General features: G+C 41.9%; 1 protein-coding gene across 3 annotated transcripts in view; it reads left to right on the plus strand.

Moving 5' to 3' along the window:
- PDZRN3 (PDZ domain containing ring finger 3) overlaps positions 1 to 22,539 on the plus strand; it is a 181,613-nt gene that overhangs the window by 150,380 nt on the left and 8,694 nt on the right. For all 3 annotated transcript variants that reach the window (XM_081852409.1, XM_081852410.1, XM_081852411.1), the window contains 2 exons: positions 7,100 to 7,353; positions 10,312 to 10,399. In XM_081852409.1, the coding sequence (XP_081708535.1) occupies positions 7,100 to 7,353; positions 10,312 to 10,399 (342 nt within the window). The remainder of the gene's footprint in view (positions 1 to 7,099; positions 7,354 to 10,311; positions 10,400 to 22,539) is intronic.

The raw sequence follows: 22,539 nt of genomic DNA on the forward strand, positions 1-22,539 counted from the left end.
AGGCCCAGATTCATGGATCTCATGTGCCACAGCCTGCAGCATCTACATCTCTGTGTCTCTGTCTGAGTCACTGCTGGACAAAGGCCACACATGAGAGTCACATCTGAGCAGAGATTTGGGACAAGGCTTTCCAGATCTATAACCAATACTGTGGCTACTGTGGTGTACTGGTTCTTAAAGCTGAAATATTAATTATACTGGCATGGAAATGAATTCCCTCGGTATCATTGGAATTCATGTTTTGAATAGATGTGCTTGGAATAATCCAGTCTATTCTAATTAGCATTACAGAGCAATTGGATGACTTTATACACACACTCCAGTGAAATGCCAATTGCTGATCACAAGCAGAAGAGGGCTCTTGCGCACATATTCTGCTTGTGGGCTTCTCCTAGGTATCTGGCTGGCCAGTGTGTGGACAGAAGAGCAGAACTCTTATAATGCTTTTCTTATCCTCCTTTCTTACTCAAAAGGCATCTACCAACAAAATCCATTCTTTGTTCAAGAACCACTTCCAATCCCAACTCCTTGTTCTGATTTTTACCTCTCCCACTCCTCTTCTCTCAACTTCTGCTGTCACCAGACTCCATTTTCACAGTGAGACAACTACGGATGCCTAGCCATAAAAGTACCAAAAAGTGGGTAATAGTAAAGTGATAAGTACTTTCTGATTTGTGAATGGAGCTGTCATGTATTTCAAATCAGGAACTTCAGTCTCCCTCTATTGGGTTCTGGGGTTGTTGAATAAGAGAGCTAGCCTTTTAAAATGAGAATTTCTACTCATATTGAAAGATGTTCAGCAATTCTTCTCACTTACAGAGTCCTACCATCTACTAATGACTTTCACTTACTGTAGTCCGATTTGGGCATTGTTGCTGCCGGGTTCATCAACACTGGAGGAGGGATGATGCCAAGTATCCCTGCCCTACTAGCCTTTGTGCAAAGAGCATGACTGTCTTCATGCACAAATGCTGTATTGCTGCAGACAGTTGAAGGCTAAGGGCAGATGGATGCTTCCCCTCACCTGTGCAGACAAGCACAGGAGCAAGAACTGCCAAATAGAGAACGGACATATAATTTTCACTTCTTATTATTTCTCCTTGCCATCATTCATTAAAAAAAAAAATTTGAAAAGGCTAGCGAGGAGATGGAGTCCTTACTTTTGCAGATGGGGTGCAAACAGCCCTCTGCAAAGTCTAGAGAATAAATGCTTTGCCCTGTATAGATGCAGAGGCCCAGACCAAGTGGAGAACAGATTGTGTTTAAGGTCATTTTGAGCATTTTAATTGCAGCAGGCAGGAAAACAGAAAGACTTATGTTGGGTAAAGGTACCCCTGACCGTCAGGTCCAGTCGCGGACACCTCTGGGGTTGCGCACTCATCTCGCTCTATAGGCCGAGGGAGCCAGCATTCGTCCACAGACAGCGTCCGGGTCATGTGGCCAGCATGACTAAACCACTTCTGGCGAACCAGAGCAGCGCATGGAAACACTGTTTACCTTCCCGCCGGAGCGGTACCTATTTATATACTTGCACTTGACGTGCTTTCAGGTGGGCAGGAGCTGGGATCAAACAACGGGAGCTCACCCTGTCATGGGGATTCAAACTGCCAACCTTCTGATCGGCAAGGCCTAGACTCTGTGGTTTAGACCACAGCGCCACCTGCGTCCCTTTATTTTAGATATGTGAATGTAAATCCTGAAACTGATCAGAAGCACTAGTTAATTTCTGAGCGGAAAAGGAGCCTGAAACCCATGTTATCCCTTTTCGTCAGGAACATCTGTTCTCAAATTTGTTGTATAAGGTGTGTTGATTCTTAGTGGTTTGCAGCCATTTTACTTCAGATATGCACCTTCAATAAGGCTTCCTCCTTGCAGTGTGATTTTTAGTAATTCCCCTGGCTAGAAACGGCCGTAGTCGTAATGTTTACAATGCTAGCTGATATAAATTAATTCATCTCCACTGAAGTAACTGATAGGCGTTCAGGATCTGGCCAATGAAGTGTGGCAAAAAGGATGATTCATCAATCTCTGATTAATAATGCTTGTAACATTTATTGGAGTGAGATCTGGCATACACTCGACATTAGACAGGAATATTACAAGCCCCCTTCTTCCTTAATTGATGTCGGCACTGCAATAATGCCAAATATGTTACAAAGGTACTATAGATCATCATGTTGCTTCCAACTGTCCAAGAATAAATAAGGCATTTGGACAGTGAAACATCTTTAGTCTGCAAAATAGATAATTGCCACGCATTTTAATTAAAAGTACTGTGTTAAGCCTGGTTTGAGTGATATCATTCATTGAGCTAGGGAAAAAATTCACTAGTAGTAGCAGCTTGAGCACTTTAGATACTCCTTTGTCAAGGTGTAGGTGTGCAGACTCCTATCTTAAGATGGCACCCATTCAACTTGAAAGCAGGCTTACCATTTTCCACATGTGCCAATTTCACAGTGAAGTTAACTTCTAATGCCAGGCCTTACCAAGATTCTGAAGCAGGTAGTTTTTCCTACGTGGAGTTGTGTGAATCTTGAAACAGAGGTGTGAACATAGATGTCTTAAAAATTAATGCCAGAAGCAAAATTTGTGATGCCTGCTTTGATCTCAAGTTACTTTTCTGCATAAATCTGCTCTCTTGTAGCTGTCTTGCACTCGGTCCCTTTCAGATCTATTGTGCTACACGTTCTCTATAAATAAACTCTTGTTTATAAAAGAGAACAGAAGAATGTATTTCCTCCCCAAGCACACCACCCATGCTTTGAGTAGCTAACAGATTAAGGCTTTTGATGTACCGCACAGCTTCAGATACATAGCCTGCTTCAGCCTGATGCAAATTCACTTCTCTGTGGGCATCCATTCCATATATGGAAGCTTTATGATCAATTTGGGTTGACTGTAAAACTGAAGGAACCAGGTGTTTCTTCATACAAAGCCATTACAGTGGTGCCTCGCAAAACGAAATTAATCCATTCCGTGAGGCTCTTCGTATAGCGTTTTTTTCGTCTTGCGAAGCAAGCCCATTGACAGCTTAGCGGATTAGCGCTATTAGCGGTTTAGCGGCTTTTAGCGGATCAGCTGATAAGCGGCTTAGGGCTTAGGAAAAGGGGGGGGAGGGGAAAAACCCTGCAGGAACTCGCAAGACATTTTCATCTTGCGAAGCAAGCCCATAGGGAAATTCGTTTTGCAAAGTGCCTCCAAAACGGAAAACCCTTTCGTCTAGCGGGTTTTCCGTCTTGCGAGGCGTTCGTCTTGCGGGGCACCACTGTATTTGATTTTATATGGCCATATTGACTTGAGAAGATCCAGCTTTTTTCTTTCTTTTAAAATAACAGAAGTGATCCTAAAGGTCTGATCCACAAAACCACTTACTACAGGGCACTCTTGTCAGATATCATACAAGTTTAGAACAAAAATCTGCCATGAAACCTTTGGCTTAACTCATTTATTTACTTATAAAACTGTTCATAAGCTGTTTTGGGGAGTGTAGACTATCCAAGGCAGCTTATGTATCATTAAGAAAAATGCTAACTTTTAAAAAGTGACAGTTTAAAAGAGGCCAGTTAAAAAATAAAACAGCAGAATAGAAATGGAATAGGTCTTTTTAATCACAGGCTTAATTAAGAAAAGGCGGCTTGAAACTAATGGGGTTTTAAGCCCCATTTAAACATTTGAAAAGTTGGGGCCATTCTCTATCCACTCACCCAAACCTTGCATAGTTCTATACACCTCTATCATGTGTCTTCTTACTCACCTTTTCTCAAAACTAAAGAGGTACAAATGTTGTAAACTTTCCTCTTAGGGAAGTTGCTACACCCCCTTGCTCATTTGGGTTTCTTTTTTCTGAACCTTTCCTAACTCTGTAGTGAGAAGATGCATACAATATACAGGTGCACGCTAGATTTGCATAATAGCTTTAGGATAGTGGAAGTTTTGTTTTAAATTCCTTTCTGTTATGAGTGGATGCTTCAAGTTCAGGAATGAGGACCCTGTGACCCTCCAGACAGTGTTGGGACTCCAACTCCCACCTTCCCCAGACAGCGCTGCCCCCAATGGCCAAGGACAATGACATTTGTTGACCAACAACATCTTTGGGGGGGGGCACAGGTTTCCCTATCACTGCTCTTGTGCTTACCATACCATCAATATAATAAATCCCCCTTACCCCAAATTGAAAAATAAGGCAATGGTAGTTAAGAGTGGACAACAGTTCTTGTAAGTTTATTTATATAGAGAACTTTGGGTCTGTAGATACACGCTTATCAACCTGACCATGTGATCCCGTGAGGTCATTAGTGACAGCTTCCACTTGAATGACCAGAACAAAGTTGGATATGATGTAGGAAGCCTGTGCTTTGAACCAGATGCAGCGAGCTTGTGAATCGCCTGGCACTACGATCGTGGTTAACATCCCAGGATGGCTGCGACAGGTTGTTAAATTATAATATGCAGTCACTGTGCATGGCATTCTACAGAATTGCAGCAGAAAGGCAGGTCCTAGACCCAAGGGCCTTATAAGCCAAAGTTCAACAGGAAGGAAGGAAGACAGAAGGAGGATCTGGTTTCAGTTGAGTTGCACACATGAAGGCTTAGTTTCCATAGGGGAAAAGGACTACGGCATTGTGCCAAAGATGAGTTTGGGAAGGGAGTTGACAGAAGGGAGAAAGGTGGATTTCTTTTTTTCCTTTCTTTTTAGAAACATAAAGCCATAAGGGACAGCAAGGGAGAAAGGTCGTTTGAGAAAGCATAAGGCTTTTGGGCAGCCGAGGGTGGTTTATTTATTTGCATTCAGACATAGGCCAGCAGTGGTCAAGCATTGCAGTGGTCAGATACTGGAGGTATAGCAATGGCTTAAAAAAACAAACAACTTGGGGCAGGTTCCCATTGGTGCAAGCACTGTGCAAGGGATCCCACTTGTGCAATGGGGATTTCTACCCTTTCCCAACCCCTGAAATTGCCTCTTGGGGTGTCAGGAGAGCCCTCAGAACAGCTAGGGGAAATCATTTCCCCCAGCACATTCACCATAGCACAATGTTATATTCTACCCTAGACAATCCCTGCAAGTGGGGGCAGGGTGAGAAGTGGGGAGTTTCCAGTGGTAATTTGGTTTCACAAATGGAAGGGCCTTTTCTACACTAATATTGGTGCAGGTGTTTCTCTTGTTTCAGAGATGGGGGATACAAATTAATTTTTATCAAGTATGACAGATTGCCTGAGGCTACCTATAAGTTGTAGTGAAAATGACACAGTGGATTTCAGTTTATCCCAAAGAAGGGGGGAAACCCATGTAATGCATGCTGGACAAAAAGCATATGGAAATAATTTGGGGAAAGGAGCCTTAGATCCTTTCAAAATCAATTGGGAAAGGCTGTAGAGCCAAGAGTGTTGTGTTGACATCACTTTATCCAGATGGCTGAGCCACGTCTGAGGGTACTTAGCAGATTGTGATACTTAGCTGCTCCAGGTGAATATCTCTTCAGTGCATTTTCACTAAAGATTAAGTGTGTGTGTAGCATCTGCAAAACAAACTGCTTTGTTATACAAAATGGACTTGAGAGACATGATAGGTATAGAAGAACGTTTTAGAAAATAAACTGAATATAGGATAAGATTATATTTAAAATAAAGGAAACAGTATTTCAGTAGTTTAAACAGGCTGCTCACAAAAGATGTCAATATATTATTACAGAATATTATTAAATGATGTAGGAATAATATTATTATTCTTTCTACATCATTTCTCAATCCTGTGTGTCCCAGAGGCCAAACAGTACATTGGATCTATCCCTCCAGCATCAGAGACACAGCAGAGATCCAGTGCTGGAGTCAACCAGGGCCAGTCCAGCCATTGGGTGGGATGAGGCCACTGCCTCAGGCAGCTGGAAGCCCCCAAGGTGGCACCCTCGTGATGGAGAAGCAGCTCCATGTCGGCAGTGGCAGGACAAGGCAGTACTTATTGTTTTGTCTCAAGTGGCGAAATGAGACGTGCCACCCCTGGAACCAACCTCTCTGACACACCTAGCTCTTCCAAAGCTCTGGCCCAATTGACATTGCTGCTCTTATACTGGAGGTGCCAGGTGGGAGCATGTCATGGTTCCCAAGGCTTCCCAGTCATCTTGACATGCCTTCACACTTGGGTTGGGGGATTCTGAGCAGGTCTAAACCTCTCCCTCCCTTTTTTCTCTCGTTGTTTCCAGGAGGAGGGAAAGCATCAAAACTATAATTTTTTTAACAGGCAAGCAGACAGAAGAATGCAAGATCATTCCCTCTTCCTCACTTGAACCTCACCAGCTGAAATCTAGCAGAGCATAGGATAAGGCAGCTAAATCACCTTTGCATTTTGCTTTACCCCAGCCTCCGTACAACTGCAGCCTTAGGAAACATTCATGCCAAGATGAAGGCCCTGCAGAAGGCCTAAAGTTATGGCAGAGATTACTGTCTTGTCCGGATACCATCAGCTTACTTTCAGCAGTAGGACTACACCTTATGGTTCTCTGCTCCATGGAAACTGTTTTTTATATAGTCAGTATTACAAGTAGCAGCTCAGAGGATGGGAATAACTTTAAACATTTAAAAAGCCTGTGTTCAGCAGTCAGGAAATGCATTCCCAAGGTTGCAAAGGGAGTTGAAGAGTTTATTAGTGGATTCATGGATGTAGCCACTTTTGCTTCCTGTATCATGTTCTTCTTCTGTAGATCAGAGCTATAACAAAGCCCCTGTGATAATACAGTTTAAAACTATGAGCCTTTGATGATGTGCCCAACAGTGCAATAAGAGCTTAGTCCAATATCCTGAACTTTTTCTTTTTCTTTTATGCCCACACTCTCCCTGAACTGATTTCAAATGGAAGTGAATCAGGCTGTGACTTTCTGAAGTTGCCAAAAGGTGGTCGCTTGTTCCGCAGAAATTTAACCACCCACTATGAACTACTTGCTGTTCTTTCTCATTGGTAATGCACAACAGGTTAGAGTTAGGTGATCCAGAGCTCCAGCCTTACTTTCAAGTAGCACTTACAAAAACGAAGCTCATGTCATGAATGGTTTTACATGAAGGGAATGCTAGATAAATGAGACTCACCTTTCTTCCTCTTCCCTCACAGGTAAATGGAAAAGATTTATCTAAAGCAACCCATGACCAAGCAGTAGAAGCCTTCAAAACAGCTAAAGATCCCATCGTGGTTCAGGTTCTAAGGAGAGCGCCGCGCAGCAAAATCTTCAGCCCCTCTCATGAATGTCTCCTGGTGGATATGGGCACCCAGACTGACATCACCTTTGAACACATCATGGCTCTTACCAAGATGAGCTCACCTACCCCACCAGTTTCAGTACTGGATCCATATCTCTTACCTGAGGAGTAAGTACATCGCTACATTAAAAGGCAGTAAACACTGAAGCAATGAAGCACTGGGGCTAGATTTCATACACTTGGGATGAAAATACACAACGACCATACATCATTATGAAGATCTAAACTGCCATTTTCAGGAGCAAAAACATTAGGACTGAAATATCTGCAAGATTTTATGCAACCATCCACTCTAATTCTGATGTTCAGTCTGTGAGTGCTATTGCCAAAGTGACATTGCCCAGACACAAGAAGCGGGTATCAGCAGACATGGGGGAACCAAGTACAAAAAAAAAAAATGTTTAGGCAGGGGCACTCTAAGGAAGAAGGGAGGGACCTCAGTAGGACTGAGCATGCTCAATGGCCACAGAATGCTGACTGCTGGAAGGAAAAATGGAAAACTGGGATTAGGCAAATCTAGTGGCAGGGAACACTCAGCACTGCAATTTTTTCGTCTATGTCCCACATGTTCAACCAGTTTCACGAAATGGTGGAATCAGTGCAGTAACTTTGACTGTTGAGAAATTGCAGGCCCATTGGCATTGTGAATGAGAAACCAAATGAACAAGACAATTAAAAATAAAATGCTATGAGGCTACCTGCTCACTTCTAAGTTTGCATACGCAATTATGCCAAGTCTCTATATGCCTTTAGATGAGGAGGAAAAGGCTGAGTGAACCCACAGATAATAAAGAGTTTCTTAGAACTCTGGCCCGCAGCAATGGCTTTTCAGGGTCTCCAGCAGAGAAATTTCCCAGGCCTGATGCCTTGGGTCTCCCAACTAGAAAAACCAAGGATTGGACCTGGGACCTTTTGGGCTGTAGGTCTTCCCCCTAAAATCTGGACTATGGCGTATGTGTCTGGCAGTGCTCTTTACTACCTGTTTACAGTGCTGCTGTTCAATCTTATCCATTTTTTAATGGTGGCCATAAATTGCAGATTGCTAGGAGCCACTACATTCTCTTTCAGTGTATTAATTACCTTTTATTATAATCCCGTGGCAATGTTACACAAATAAGGCGTTCTGTAGGGCTGATCTTTCTTTAAAATGTTGTCAAGGAATTTTTAAAATCAATTTTTAATTACTGTTAATGGGAGTCTGAAACTTCTATACTAGCAAGTTACACACACACACACACACACACACACACACGCTTTATGTATTTGCAAGTCCACCTATACTGATAGTACAGGAATCATTTTCTCCCGCAACAAATGTGGAGTGCCGTTTGTGATGGAACTCTTCCCATCTTGTTCACAGAAACTGGCAATGACATTGCTGATAGGATGGTGCATGAGTGGTAAAAAGCAACGTCCACTTTTGTGCATGCACTGGCAATGAAATAAAAGAAGGACCTTCCAATGGAGCTTTGGATAGTGTTCTTGCTTCAACATGGCTTCAACCTAAGAATGTGGCCACTCCCCCTTGGACTCCTTCCACAGTGCTGGGAAGTGGCTGCTGGGAGCTGTAGTCGAAAATATCTGTAGGGCACCCAGTTGGGGGAGGCTGATAGCAGAGTTAAGTGTCAGTAATTGTAGAGTACTGGGTAGCTTAGGCCCCCATCACATGCAGAGACAGATCCCAACTGCTTGAGACTTCTGTGAATAAATCACCCATGCAGATAGAACAGTCACATGGGACCTTCAAATCTAGTCAGTACCCTCCCACAGCATGGGATCCCACTACATGGAAGGAGAGAGAGAGAGGAGTCCCAACTCTCCCATCAATATATAAACAAGAGTCCTGGCTTCTTACGACATCACACATCAAGATGTCATGTTGGAGCCCCTCAATCTACTTGAGAAGATGGTCCTCAACGTCTGGTATTCAGAAAGATAGAATCCTTGAACATAGAGACTCGTTTTCTTTTGTTATGGTGCCTAATGAATTTACCTAGTTCTTTTTAACGTCATCTATAGCCGTCTCCATATCCCAACGAAGTGAATTCCAGATGTTAACTATATTGCTTCTTTTTGACAACTGTGGACCTGTTGACAGTCAATTTCACTGAGTTATCATCCCAAATTCTCATATTTTGAAAGCGGAATTAAAACCTGGTTGCCCACTTCCTCTGCGTATAAATATATATCCATTTTTTTAAAAAAAAACTTACATCATTATTAAAGACAAAACATTATTTTCACAATCAGAAATCAGGCAAATGAGCATGTGCTACAAAGCTCGGGATTGGTAAGGTGATATATTGGTGCAATTTCTGTCAGAGATTAGGCACCGGGGGTCATGTTCTCATGCTATTATTGTGCAGTATCCATATTGCTTTTCTGAGGACAGCTTTAAAAAAGAAAAGAAAAAAGAATAATTATTAATTAAGTTACCATTCTTTTCTCACATGCTCACTGTGGTTCCCCTCCACCTCCGAGGCAGAGGGAATTGGAGGATGGATGTTGGCATATTTTCCTGTTCCTGAGGTGATAAGAGGGCGCGTGGAAAGGTGGTTGCTAGGAAACCAGCCTGTATGTTTCCCCCCTGAGTTTTCTCAGTGGAAGTAGTAGAAGTGTGGAGCCTGTGCTCAGGTGTAACATGGGAACCTATGACCACTACCCTGAATAATAAAATGTGTGTGCTAATACTTATTCTGCCATCCCTCTTTTTCTGGCCCTCATTTTTTCCCCTTCATGGGTCCATCATGCCACCCCCAAGCTTTACCTCCACAGCATTTTTTCATACCATCACCTGTCTTTGACAAATGTTCCCCTCTGTCTCTCTAGTGGGCAGCTCTGCTTGGTTGGCCAATATGTTAAGGCAGTGAGTTTTTTTAAAAAAATAAATATTTGTTTTCTCTGTTGTTTAATGAGCTTACATCCTCAACACCATTGATCACCTGCAGCGCATCATTCTTGATGTATGTGTGACATGTTAGTGATGATCTGCCATGAGGCTGGGGGAGGATTAATATGTTAATTAGAATAGGGAGTGATAACCTAAACTGTGCTTTATTTTCCCAGGCATTCATCAGGGCATGAATACTATGACCCAAATGATTATATGGGAGGCATTCATCAAGAAATGGACAGAGAGGAGCTAGAATTAGAGGTATGAGTAATAACTAGAAGCAACCATTAAACATACAAAATATTTTTATTATATTTTCATGTGCCAAGGACTGAGCAACTAGTGCTGCGATCAAATTATGAACTTATGCTACCAAAATATATTGGAAAATCTTTTTACCCTGCAATTGGCTGTACAGACAGCAGGAAATTAGTGCTTACTAATTTTAATATGTAGTTAATTATATGTTGTGTAATTAAAGGATTAGAGGTCATGTCCTCAGCTCATAATACAAGCAGCCATAGGTTTCTCCTTATCTGTTCTAGTTATACTTATGAGGGGGTGAATGGGAGATAAGGTTTTTATTTATACACTTTTTTACAGTTTTGCATACATGGATTTTCATGTGGGAACACAGTATCAAAAGCATAGTTTTATACTTGTGGTAGATTTCAAAGAGAAGCTTGTAGGGTTTTGTGTGTTTTTAATTCTTGTAGAAATGTTTACATCTGAAAGAAGCATGTCTTGCCTCCATTTGTTTACAGCAAAGTGCTTCTTTGTCCTCCATGGCTTGTTATTGTTCTCTCAAAGTCCCTAGTCAAGATGCTTCCCCTGCTATCCTAGACAACATAAATTCAAATCATAAGTTTAGTAAAAAGTACAAAAGTAGAGCAATGAAATATATTTTAAAAGGACAAATAAAGAAATATCATGTGTCTCATTTAGTTTGAGCAAAATCATGGGGCTGGTCACACTCCAGAGGTCACACTTTCGCCTCATGGAATTCAAGCTTTGACTAACTTGCTGCATGGGTTTTAATGAAATTTAAGAATGACTAGCTTAATCTGTCTCCAGCTTCATGGTTTTGCTCAAACTGCCACCCACTAAAAGACCTCTAGCTCCCACCCTGTACACATACAGATAAACAAGGGGGGGGGATACCGGTACAAAGTCGCTTGGGCTCATCATTCTAGAAGATAATGCTGAGGTAAATGCCACTCCAAACCACTTTGAAAATCCCAAAGCAGGGGTCCAGATTAACTTCCCATTCCTGCTGAATTCTTATCGCCAGCAAACCCTTACACACAGAAGGTGGTTTTCTGAAAAGCAACAACTGCAATCCAAAAAAGTGTTTCCTTTGCCCTCCTCGCTACAGAACAGGGAACTCAACTCAGGCAGTCTGCCACCATTGCTGAAATGGTATGGGCCTAGTAGGAGCTGGGCAACAAACTGTTGCTGCTATCACTGCTCATAGTGTCAGACAGGTTAAGCTGGCAGGTGTTTCCACATGTGCTCTTGCCAGCCAGTAACTATAGCACATGCGACTCAAATCATTTCACGGCATTTTATAATTTTGACATTAAGAGAGCACTTAGATTGTTAAAATAATAAAACTGTGTAACAGTACCGGCTAAACATTTAGGAAATGCTTGCAGCTTAAATAGCCTTTCTCTGAAAGCCTTTAAGAATCGTTTCAAACCTGGGAGACTGAGATCAATGGAAAGGGTCAAAGTGTAACAAACACTCGGGCAGCTTCTAGCTGTATTGTTTGCTTATTGACAGATTTTTTTTAAACAGACTGCAGACGCACTTTTTCATTGACTCGAGTCAGAATGCTGAAAAGGATGTAAAATATCAAACCACACCACCTGGACTACTCTCTCCATAAAATACACTGTGAATTCCAGTCCATCATCTAGGCTTTTATGGCCATCCTAACTCACAATTAATGACTTAACAGATATAGTCAACAAGTCCCCTGTGTAAATGACTATAGTTCTTGCTAGAATTCAATGAAACGCAGTAGAATTGCCTAGCAATCTGTACAGGCTGATATTAGTCACAAGAATTGAGTATCTGCCAAGAACAGGCCATTGAAGGCCTTTAAGTTCAGTATCTGAAACTGGCATCTGGTGTTACAAGGAATGCAGCCCCCAGCATATTACACAGCCTCTCTTAAAGCTCAAACCAAGAAATAATAAAAGAACAATGTCATGGTAGCATATCAACGGTTTTCTAAATTGCAACTCTTACTCTGAAGCTTTAATTGGGCCCATATCTTATGTATACATGTTGGTACATATATGAGCCATAAAGCCGTTTAAAAATGATCAAGGAAAGAAATAAATAACATTACCTCTACATACTTTCTAAAGCAGCCACCACAAATACAAGTAGATTTCCATGTTGTTTCAACATACAGGGTAGGGTTGTTAAAGGGTTCACTTACAGACAGATTAGTAATCTCCTAACAGATACCATGATAACAAAAAGCAGTTAAAGTGACTGATTCTTCTGAGAGGTAGGATATCATTAAATGCATTACTACAGATGAACCTTAGAACATGTACCTTGTCTAGAGCACCAAACACACACAAAAATGTGAGAGCAGTAAAAGTACAGGTCAATCCATCCTTACCAGCCTGATTTTGGGAATGATTTCTCAAAACTAAATTTAGCTGAATTCAGTGGGATTTATTTGCAAAAAGTGTGACCTGATTGTGGTTTAGCTTCATTTCAAGAAGAGTGGTGACTGATAAGCTTTTTCAGATAGCTCAGTTGGTAGAGCATGAACCTCTTCCATCTCAGAGTTTGAGTCCCACGTTGGGCAAAACAATCCTGTATCCAAGTCTATGAGTCTATGTAAAATGCTCAACAAAACTGAACATAGCTGACTTTCTAGGATCCCGGTTTTTACAGTTAAATTTCTGCTGACTGTAGGGAAGCCCATTGGACAGATTTGATGTCTGTCATTAGGATTTGCTTTCTGACAAAACTGAGGGAAGCATCCAAGCTCCTTATCTTATAGCCCCACTTACTCCAGATAATTTTATTCCCAATACAAGTACGTATTTTGAAAAGACTGGCTCTGTGTTTCTAAAGTTTTAACCTGCCCCTATAACAGAAGATTGTCTGCAACACAATATAATAATCTGTTGGGCACAAATTTCCGTTTGCGTATACAGAGGCTAATTTACTATTATCTTTTATTTTGAAACCTTAGTGTTATGAATGGCCAGAGGCATATAATATCATAGCACATTATGGTATTCTTGTCTCACTGTAAATGGCACTTATATTTCAGCATTCAGGTTGTTTAGCTTTCTTTATCTGCCACCAGTTGGCGTAGGGCCTGAATAATTTTATGTAATTGTCTTGCATCCATTTCAGTTTCAGAGATTTCATATCTGCACATGCTTTGGTTTTATCGGAGCTCTATATAAGAAAAGGGTAATCTACATCTCAAAAAGTTATGCTAATGCTTACTCATGACGCTTATAATATGTATCCTCTTTAGATCATCCCTGACTTCTAAGACAATTAGGGTACAATCATCCTTCACAGTGGCTGCACATCCTCCTTTCGCTTCAGTGGGCCTACAGCGGATCTCTGTGCATATTCTAAATTATAATTGCATAATGCACAACATTACTCTGGCACTGTTGGTTGCTGCTGTCACATGTATTGATGTGAAGAGATGTTCAGGATCCAGATGTGAGACATCTAACTATATCTGCAGTGACTGTTCACTCAAGTCCTATTTGTGCTCCTATTAGAAGCCCACTTCTACTTGTGGCCTTTGTGCCGGTCACTATTTGTTCAAGTAGAAGTTATTATAGTAGTTATATAATTTCTTGGTCCATAATACATGGAATATCTGCACACCTTACCATGTTAACCAAAATACGTTATTACTTTTTGAGAAGCAAGTAGAGGTCCGTGAATTATACTGTGTCATGGGAATGAACATCCTAGTACTTGTAGGGCGTGCTATTGTTTTTTGCTTAAGCAAAGTACTCTGCTCCAAAAAGTACTCTGAAAATTAAAAATGTTCTTTGCTTTGATGCTTTTAAATTTTATAGAGTTGATGTCCATAAAATCTTTTGAAGCTTTATGATTACATAAAAACTTTATTGAGGCATAGGCAGCTAGGAAACAGCTGTTCTTCTTTCTGTGTACACAAAATTACCATATCTAGGGTAGCATCAAATCCCAGTTATTTCTACTTCTAACCAGGGCTGGGGGGATAGAACCCAAGGGTAAGTCTACATCTAATTACTCATAAAAATTCAGGTACCAAACACCTGCTCTGAGGCTATTCTGAAGGGAATTTTTTACAAAGACCATTTGCCTGAGCACAGTTTCCTCAGATGTGTGTGTGTATTTCGGATATTTCTCAAGTGGCTTACCCGCATACAATATATCCCAAACAGGAGATGTGGAATGAAGCGTTCTGGCTTTGAAGCATATTGAAAAGCTCAAGCTCTCTGTTGAAATACTAGAGAATGAAAAGCAAAAGCATGAAATATTAAAGCTTCTTTGAAACATAAAACATAGAACATCTTTGAAACATAAAACTTGATCTCAGTCCTAAAACATATTTCTTGATTGATCCACATGATTATGATTAGATCTAATGATTAGATTAGATTAGATTCAGATTGTGTTTATCGTATACTGACGTTGCTCAGAATTCAAAAAAGTCAGTGCAGGATTGAATTCAGTTGTTAAAATCAGTGCAATCCGTTTCAGTTATGCAAACCTAAATTTACGGTATGCACTTGAACCCCTCTCACAAAATAATGGCAGTCTGGAGGCACCCAGTGTGTTGGTAGAGTGCGGGCCTCTCTTTGGGTGAAAGACAATGGGGGAGAGTGGGCTGCTCCAGGACTAAGAGGAGCAGGAACTATTGGTAAGGCCACTTGCTTGTCTTAGTCTTCACCCAGGTATTTTGGTAAATCAGATTTTTTTTTCATTTCATGTTCATCTAATTCTGCTCCAAATTCAAAGATTATGAATTTTTCCTTAAGAAAAAAAAAGCCCAAACTTTAAAGATATCAGATACAAAAGCCTCTGCTGGACCTATTTGTCTGCTCTGCAGGGGCTGTTATGTCTGCAAATTTCATCTATTCTGTCAAAAGTAAAAAAGTTATAGCCACTTTTTAAAGTTTCCCTGTAGTGAATGGGGGACAAAAGAAGTTGACTGGTGGGTGTTGAGCTGAATCATGGAGCCCCAAGGGCTGCTTTGTCTCACGTTCACAATTCCTTGCTTTCGTGGGAGTTCCAGACTTAAAGCTCCCCCATTCATTTATAAACATAGAATTGCAGAGATGGAAGGGACCCTGAGGGTCATCTATCCAGACCTCCTTCAATTCAGGAGTTCAGCGGAGGGAGTACCTATGAATACACAGAATACATGAATTCTCCATTGTACTGTGCACAAGGAGTTATTCTGCAAAGTCATGTTGGTGCCAAAGCCCTTGCCTAAAGTAACTTGAAAATAGCTTTTTGAAGCAAGACTTCTGCTCCTTAAAATATGTCCTTGCATATTGTGAAAGCAAAGTGAGAAACTGACTGTGCCACGTGGCTTCTATGGCATCCAGATTGCGCAGTCGCCTGCGGTTCCTGCGCAATGTTTGCCATCTTGCCAAAGGTTGCAGGCAGCTTTACCTGCAGCAATTGCATGTTGATTGCCCTCTTAGAAGACAAAGTCCAGCAACTGGAGGAACGTGTAGCTACGCTCCAAAGAATTAGAGAGCTGGAGCTCTTCTTGGAAGCAACAGAGCACACCGTCTCCACCAATGAGGAGACAGGGGACTCCCCTGAGAAGGAGGCTAGTTCACCAACACAGGTGCCAGATATATGGAGAAACGTGACTCAAAGAAGTAGGAGGCCCAGGGTTCGCTCTGATTGTTTAGAAATACACAATCACTTTGAGGTCCTCTCCCCTAGCATGGAAGACGAAGAGCAGACTCCATTTGAGGATCTCTCCCTCATTACAGTCGATCAGGTATATGAAGACAGGCAGCAAAGTCAGTCCTCAGGGAATGTGCAGGCGACCTTGGAACGGATAGCTCACGGAAGAACCCCGACCAAACCTAAGAGGAGGCATGTAGTGGTGATAGGGGATTCCCTACTGAGGGGAACAGAAGCAGTGATCTGTGGGCCTGACAAGATGTCTCAGGAAGTGTCCTGTCTCCCCGGGGCTAAGATCCAAGATGTAACTGAACGACTGCATAAAACCCACTGACAAATACCCCTTCCTCTTGGTTCATGTGGGAACCAATGACACTGCAAGCAATAGTCTCCAGAAGATCAAAAGAGACTACGAGGCTCTGGGCAGGAAATTGAAGCAATTAAATGCACAAATTGTCATCTCATCTGTCCTCCCAGTTGAATGACGTGGCCCAGGGAGAGAGGGGAAAATAGTGGAAGTGAACAGCTGGCTTCGCAAATGGTGTAAACAGGAACGGTTTGGATTCTTAGATCACGGACTGCAGTTTCTTGAAGATGGACTTCTGGCAAGTGATGGGCTGCACCTCACAACGGTTGGGAGGAATGTTTTTGCCAACAATCTCAGAAACCTCATCAGGAGGGCTTTAAACTAACTAATGTGGGGGAGGGAGACAGTGCTTCTGAAGGTAGGAGTCTATCAATTGATGAAGATGATCATCCAAATGTCATAGACCAAATGAAGCAAACAGCACGCAGACCTAGTGGTGGGAAAAATCCTTAAATAAGAGACACGGGGGAATGATTAATGGACTTCAATGTCTGTACACTAATGCGCAAAGCATGGGAAATAAACAAGATGAGCTTGAGCTCTTGGTACAGCAAACTAAATATGACATAATAGGCATCACTGAAACCTGGTGGGATAAGTCCCACGATTGGAATGTAATAATGGAGGGATACAATCTATTTCAGAGAAACAGACCAGACAAGAAAGGAGGAGGAGTGGTGTTATATGTCAGGGATGTATATACCTGTGAAGAGATCCAGGATTTAGAACCTCAAAGCCAAAGTGAGAGCATTTGGGTCAAAATTAAGGGAGAAAAGAATAACAGGGACCTCATTGTGGGAGTTTACTATAGATCCCCAAGCCAAACGGAGGACATAGATGATGCCTTCCTGGAACAGATGGCCAAGCATGCAAAAGGAAGGGAGATAGTAGTAATGGGGGACTTCAATTACCCGGATATTTGTTGGATGTCAAACTCAGCCAAGAGCATAAGGTCAAACAGATTCCTCACTGGCCTTGCAGACAACTTCATTGTCCAGAAAGTGGGAGAAGCAACAAGAGGAACAGCCATTTTAGATCTGGTCCTAACCAATGTTGATGACCTGGTTAGTGGGGTAGAAGTGGAAGGATCATTAGGCGCGAGTGATCATGCTCTTCTGAAGTTTACTATACAGCGGAAAGGAGCAGCCAAGCATACTAGGACTCAATTTCTTGACTTTAAGAAAGCCGACTTCATAAAACTTAGGGAAGTGCTGGGTGAGATCCCATGGACAGTAATACTAAAAGGAAAGGGAGTTCATGATGGCTGGGAGTTTGTTAAGAGGGAGATAGTAAAAGCACAACTTCAGGCAATACCAATGAGACGGAAACATGGAAGGTGCCTAAAGAAGCCAGGGTGGCTATCTAAAGAACTTTTAACTGAGTTAAGATTAAAAAAGGATGTGTACAAAAAATGGAAAAGGGGGGAACCACCAAAGAGGAATTCAAACAAATAGCCAGCAAGTGTAGACACAAAGTCAGAAAAGCTAAAGCACAGAATGAACTCAGGCTTGCTAGAGAGGTTAAAAGCAAGAAAAAAGGCTTTTATGGGTATGTTCGTAGCAAAAGGAAGAACAAAGAAACAGTGGGGTCACTCAGAGGAGAAGATGGTGAAATGCAAACAGGGAACACAGAAAGGGCTGAACTCCTCAATGCCTTCTTTGCCTCAGTCTTCTCCGATAAAGAAAACAATGCCCGACCTGAAGAATTTGGAGCAAATGATTCAGCAGAGGAAACACAGCCCAGAATAACTAAGGAGATAGTACAAGAATACTTGGCTAGTTTAGATGTATTCAAGTCTCCAGGGCCAGATGAACTGCATCCAAGATTATTAAAAAAAAACTGGCAGATGTGATCTCAGAACCACTGGCAGTCATCTTTGAGAATTCCTGGAGAACAGGCGAAGTCCCGGCAGACTGGAGGAGGGCAAATGTTGTCCCTATTTTCAAAAAGGGGGAAAGAGAGGACCCAAATAATTACCGCCCAGTCAGTCTGACATCAATACCAGGGAAGATTCTGGAGCAGATCATTAAGCAAACCGTCTGTGAGCACCTAGAAAGGAATGCTGTGATCACCAATAGTCAGCATGGATTTCTAAAAAATAAGTCATGTCAGACTAACCTGATCTCGGTTTTGACAGAATTAGAAGCCTGGTAGATGAAGGGAACGCAGTGGATGTAGCCTACCTTGATTTCAGCAAGGCATTTGACAAGGTGCCCCATGATTTTCTTGTAAAGAAGCTGGTAAAATGCGGTCTTGACTATGCTACCACTCAGTGGATTTGTAACTGGCTGGCTGACCGAACCCAAAGGGTGCTCATCAATGGTTCCTCTTCATCCTGGAGAAGAGTGACTAGTGGGGTGCCACAGGGTTCTGTCTTGGGCCCGGTCTTATTCAACATCTTTATCAACGACTTGGATGATGGACTCAAGGGCATCCTGATCAAATTTGCAGATGACACCAAACTGGGAGGTGTGGCTAACACCCCAGAGGACAGGATCTCACTTCAAAATGACCTTGACAGATTAGAGAACTGGGCCAAAACAAACAAGATGAATTTTAACAGGGAGAAATGTAAAGTATTGCACTTGGGCAAAAAAAATGAGAGGCACAAATACAAGATGGGTGACACCTGGCTTGAGAGCAGTACATGTGAAAAGGATCTAGGAGTCTTGGTTGACCACAAACTTGACATGAGCCAACAGTGTGACGCGGCAGCTAAAAAAGCCAATGCAATTCTGGGCTGCATCAATAGGAGTATAGCATCTAGATCAAGGGAAGTAATAGTGCCACTGTATTCTGCTCTGGTCAGACCTCACCTGGAGTACTGTGTCCAGTTCTGGGCACCACAGTTCAAGAAGGACACTGACAAACTGGAACGTGTCCAGAGGAGGGCAACCAAAATGGTCAAAGGCCTGGAAACGATGCCTTATGAGGAACAGCTAAGGGAGCTGGGCATGTTTAGCCTGGAGAAGAGGAGGTTAAGGGATGATATGATAGCCATGTTCAAATATATAAAAGGATGTCACATAGCGGAGGGAGAAAGGTTGTTTTCTGCTGCTCCAGAGAAGCGGACACAGAGCAATGGATCCAAACTACAAGAAAGAAGATTCCACCTAAACATTAGGAAGAACTTCCTGACAGTAAGAGCTGTTTGACAGTGGAATTTGCTGCCAAGGAGTGTGGTGGAGTCTCCTTCTTTGGAGGTCTTTAAGCAGAGGCTTGACAACCATATGTCAGGAGTGCTCTGATGGTGTTTCCTGCTTGGCAGGGGGTTGGACTCGATGGCCCTTGTGGTCTCTTCCAACTCTATGATTCTGTGATTCTATGATTCAGAGTGGCTTGCAACAATATCATATACATATACAGTGGTACCTCTGGTTAAGAACTTAATTCGTTCCGGAGGTCTGTTCTTAATCTGAAACCATTCTTAACCTGAGGTACCACTTTAGCTAATGGGCCTCCCACTGCCACCGCGCTGCCGGCTCACGATTTCTGTTCTCATCCTGAGGTAAAGTTCTTAACCCAAGGTACTACTTCTGGGTTAGCGGAGTCTGTAACCCGAGGTGTTTGTAACCTGAGGTACCACTGTAATAGAGGAATCACTGACTTACAGGACATTTAGAGGGCAAGATTTAATGAAACCCAGAAGTGCCAACTCCTGACTTTGCCCCACCATTTATCTAATTCTTTAATTGCATTTATATTAGGGTTGCCATATTTCAAAATGTAAAAACCTGCTGAGTAGGGATTTGAACCCTGCTCTCCTAGTCTGACACTCTGTGGCCAAATCATGCCCCCCCCCCCAGTCTTCTACAAGCAAAAGCTAAAGAGCCCCTGCCTCCCTCCCTCCAAGTAATGTTAGCTGCTTATTAAGAAGGGGTAAAAGATTTATCCTGTCCATGCTGCAGACAAGATGGTGAGTGGTGCCATTTACCAGGCACATATCGCATCCATGATCAGGGATCTGTAATTTGTTTTTGTTTTGTTTTTTAAAGGAAAAGGCAGTAACTTTCCTAAACATAAATTAGAGCCAGAGTTTACTGACTTCATTTCCATTTGCTTGATGAAACCTAAAGTACTGACCCCAGCAACTGTACTTGGCTGACATTATCTAATCTTCCTTATTGATCAGCTTCAATCCTCTTTTTTAAAAATAATAATGGCAGAGCCTTAGAAATATGGAAAACTTCTGCCATTATACTGATGCGTTCAACCTTTCTGTAACAAAAGAAAGCACGACGAGAGAGTGTGGAGCCATTCACAATAGTGCCTATTGATTGAAAATCATTTAAATACCATCTGAAATGTCACTGACATTTACTGCTCTGTTTTTTTCAAAACAAATTACACATGTTGACAAGTAAATAACAAGAGATTGCTTATCGTGGCAGCTGTCATCTAGACATGCCAATAAATTATTCATATTGGTGAGTTTTATTGTCTTCCCCCGGTGAATGGCACCGCGGGTTGAAATTGAGAGATGCTCAGAGGCAAGACTATTATGTTATTAGGACTTTTAATGCATTAATACCAGGAGGAAGAAGCCAGCAATCTCTCTTTCAATCGGAACACAGGATGTGTTTTTCCCCTTTGCCTCACAAATGTGGGAATTTTTAAATGGCTTCCAAGCTCATTATTACAGCACTGTCTGTGTACTGCCAGCTTAGTCGAATACTTAAAGCAGTTCTAAGCAGTGAGTAACCAAAGACTGGGGGTAGTAGGTATCCTGCAAAGTATTAAGCTGTCATTTTAGTCTAGTTTATCCAGAGATCCAAAGGACTATGTAAAAAAAATGTTGGTTGTTAAATGTCGCAAATTAGTAATACTGTTTTGGAAACCATGATTTCCCTTTCAATTTCCTTATTCCGAATTCCCTCATTTGGAGGAAGTTCCGGCTTTTGAAGTCAAATGTGACTGTGCAGTTGCCCACTTACATATATGTTGAATTTGATAGTGCTGTGGCCACTGTCCCCAGTTCTTTAAGCAACGCCTCTCACACCAAGATCAAGGCTGGAATCATAGCCATGTTTACCCAGGCTGTTGATGATTTGGGGAGGTGGGGAAGGGTTAGAGGGATTTTTAGGGGATAGGCATTGCTCACCCCACTTAACTATTTGCATGGTACAAGCAGCATGGGAGTTAGGAGGTTTGAAACTGTGGTCCCCACTTGGAGAGGGAGATTGCAGCATTTCTTTTTCAAAGATGAGGGATGAGATGCAAATTTCACATGATATGATGGGTGATACTTTTAAAGCATACAGTCGTATCTTAGTTCGCAAACACCTTGCGAGTCTAACGTTTTGGCTCCTGAACTCTGAAAACCCGGAAGCGAATGTTTGCAAACGTTCTTTGGAATCCGAACGCCTTCCAGGGCTTCCGATTGAGTGCAGGAAGCTCCTGCAGCTAATGGGAAGCCACACCTTGATTTTCGAACGTTTTCGGAAGTCAAACGGACTTCCGGAATGGATTCCGTTTGAGAACCAAGGTACGACTGTATTTACATTTGATTGTAGAGGTTTGGAAAACTCTTCAAAGTAGGTTTAAACCCCACCCCACCTCCCAGAAAAGTATATAAAAGAGCATCCTGAGGTCTACCAAAGTACTAAACCAGTCTTCCCCAACTTGATCCTCTCCAGATGTTTTAGACTACAATTCCCATCATCCCTGACCCATAGGTCATGCTGGCAGGGGCTAATGAGAATTACAGTCCATATGTAGGGTACTAGGAAAACCACAGGCATGTCAGAATTCAGCTCATCAGTATTTGGATAGCACAATACTCATTATCTGCATTGGGTACAGAATTTCACCACTGTGCTGAATTTTGACAATACAAAGGTATGACATTTAAATGGCAAAGCACGCTCAAGCTGTAGAAAGCCATTAAGCCATTTTTTATGATACTGCTGACTTTGTTACTTATGTAATTCATGAGACTAAAATTTAAGGTTGTATCCAATATTAATCCTACTTAAAGTAGACCTCCTGGAATTAATAATTGTAAATTAGTCATTCAGTTGATACGATGAATTTTGTTTGATAACACCTTATAAATTGCTCTGCTATCATTTTTGGTGAAAGGTGGTCTAGAAATCAATAATAATAATGTGTGTAGTTT

This window comes from Podarcis erhardii (assembly GCF_964252035.2).
Source record: "Podarcis erhardii genome assembly, chromosome: 2".
NCBI lineage: Eukaryota > Metazoa > Chordata > Lepidosauria > Squamata > Lacertidae > Podarcis > Podarcis erhardii.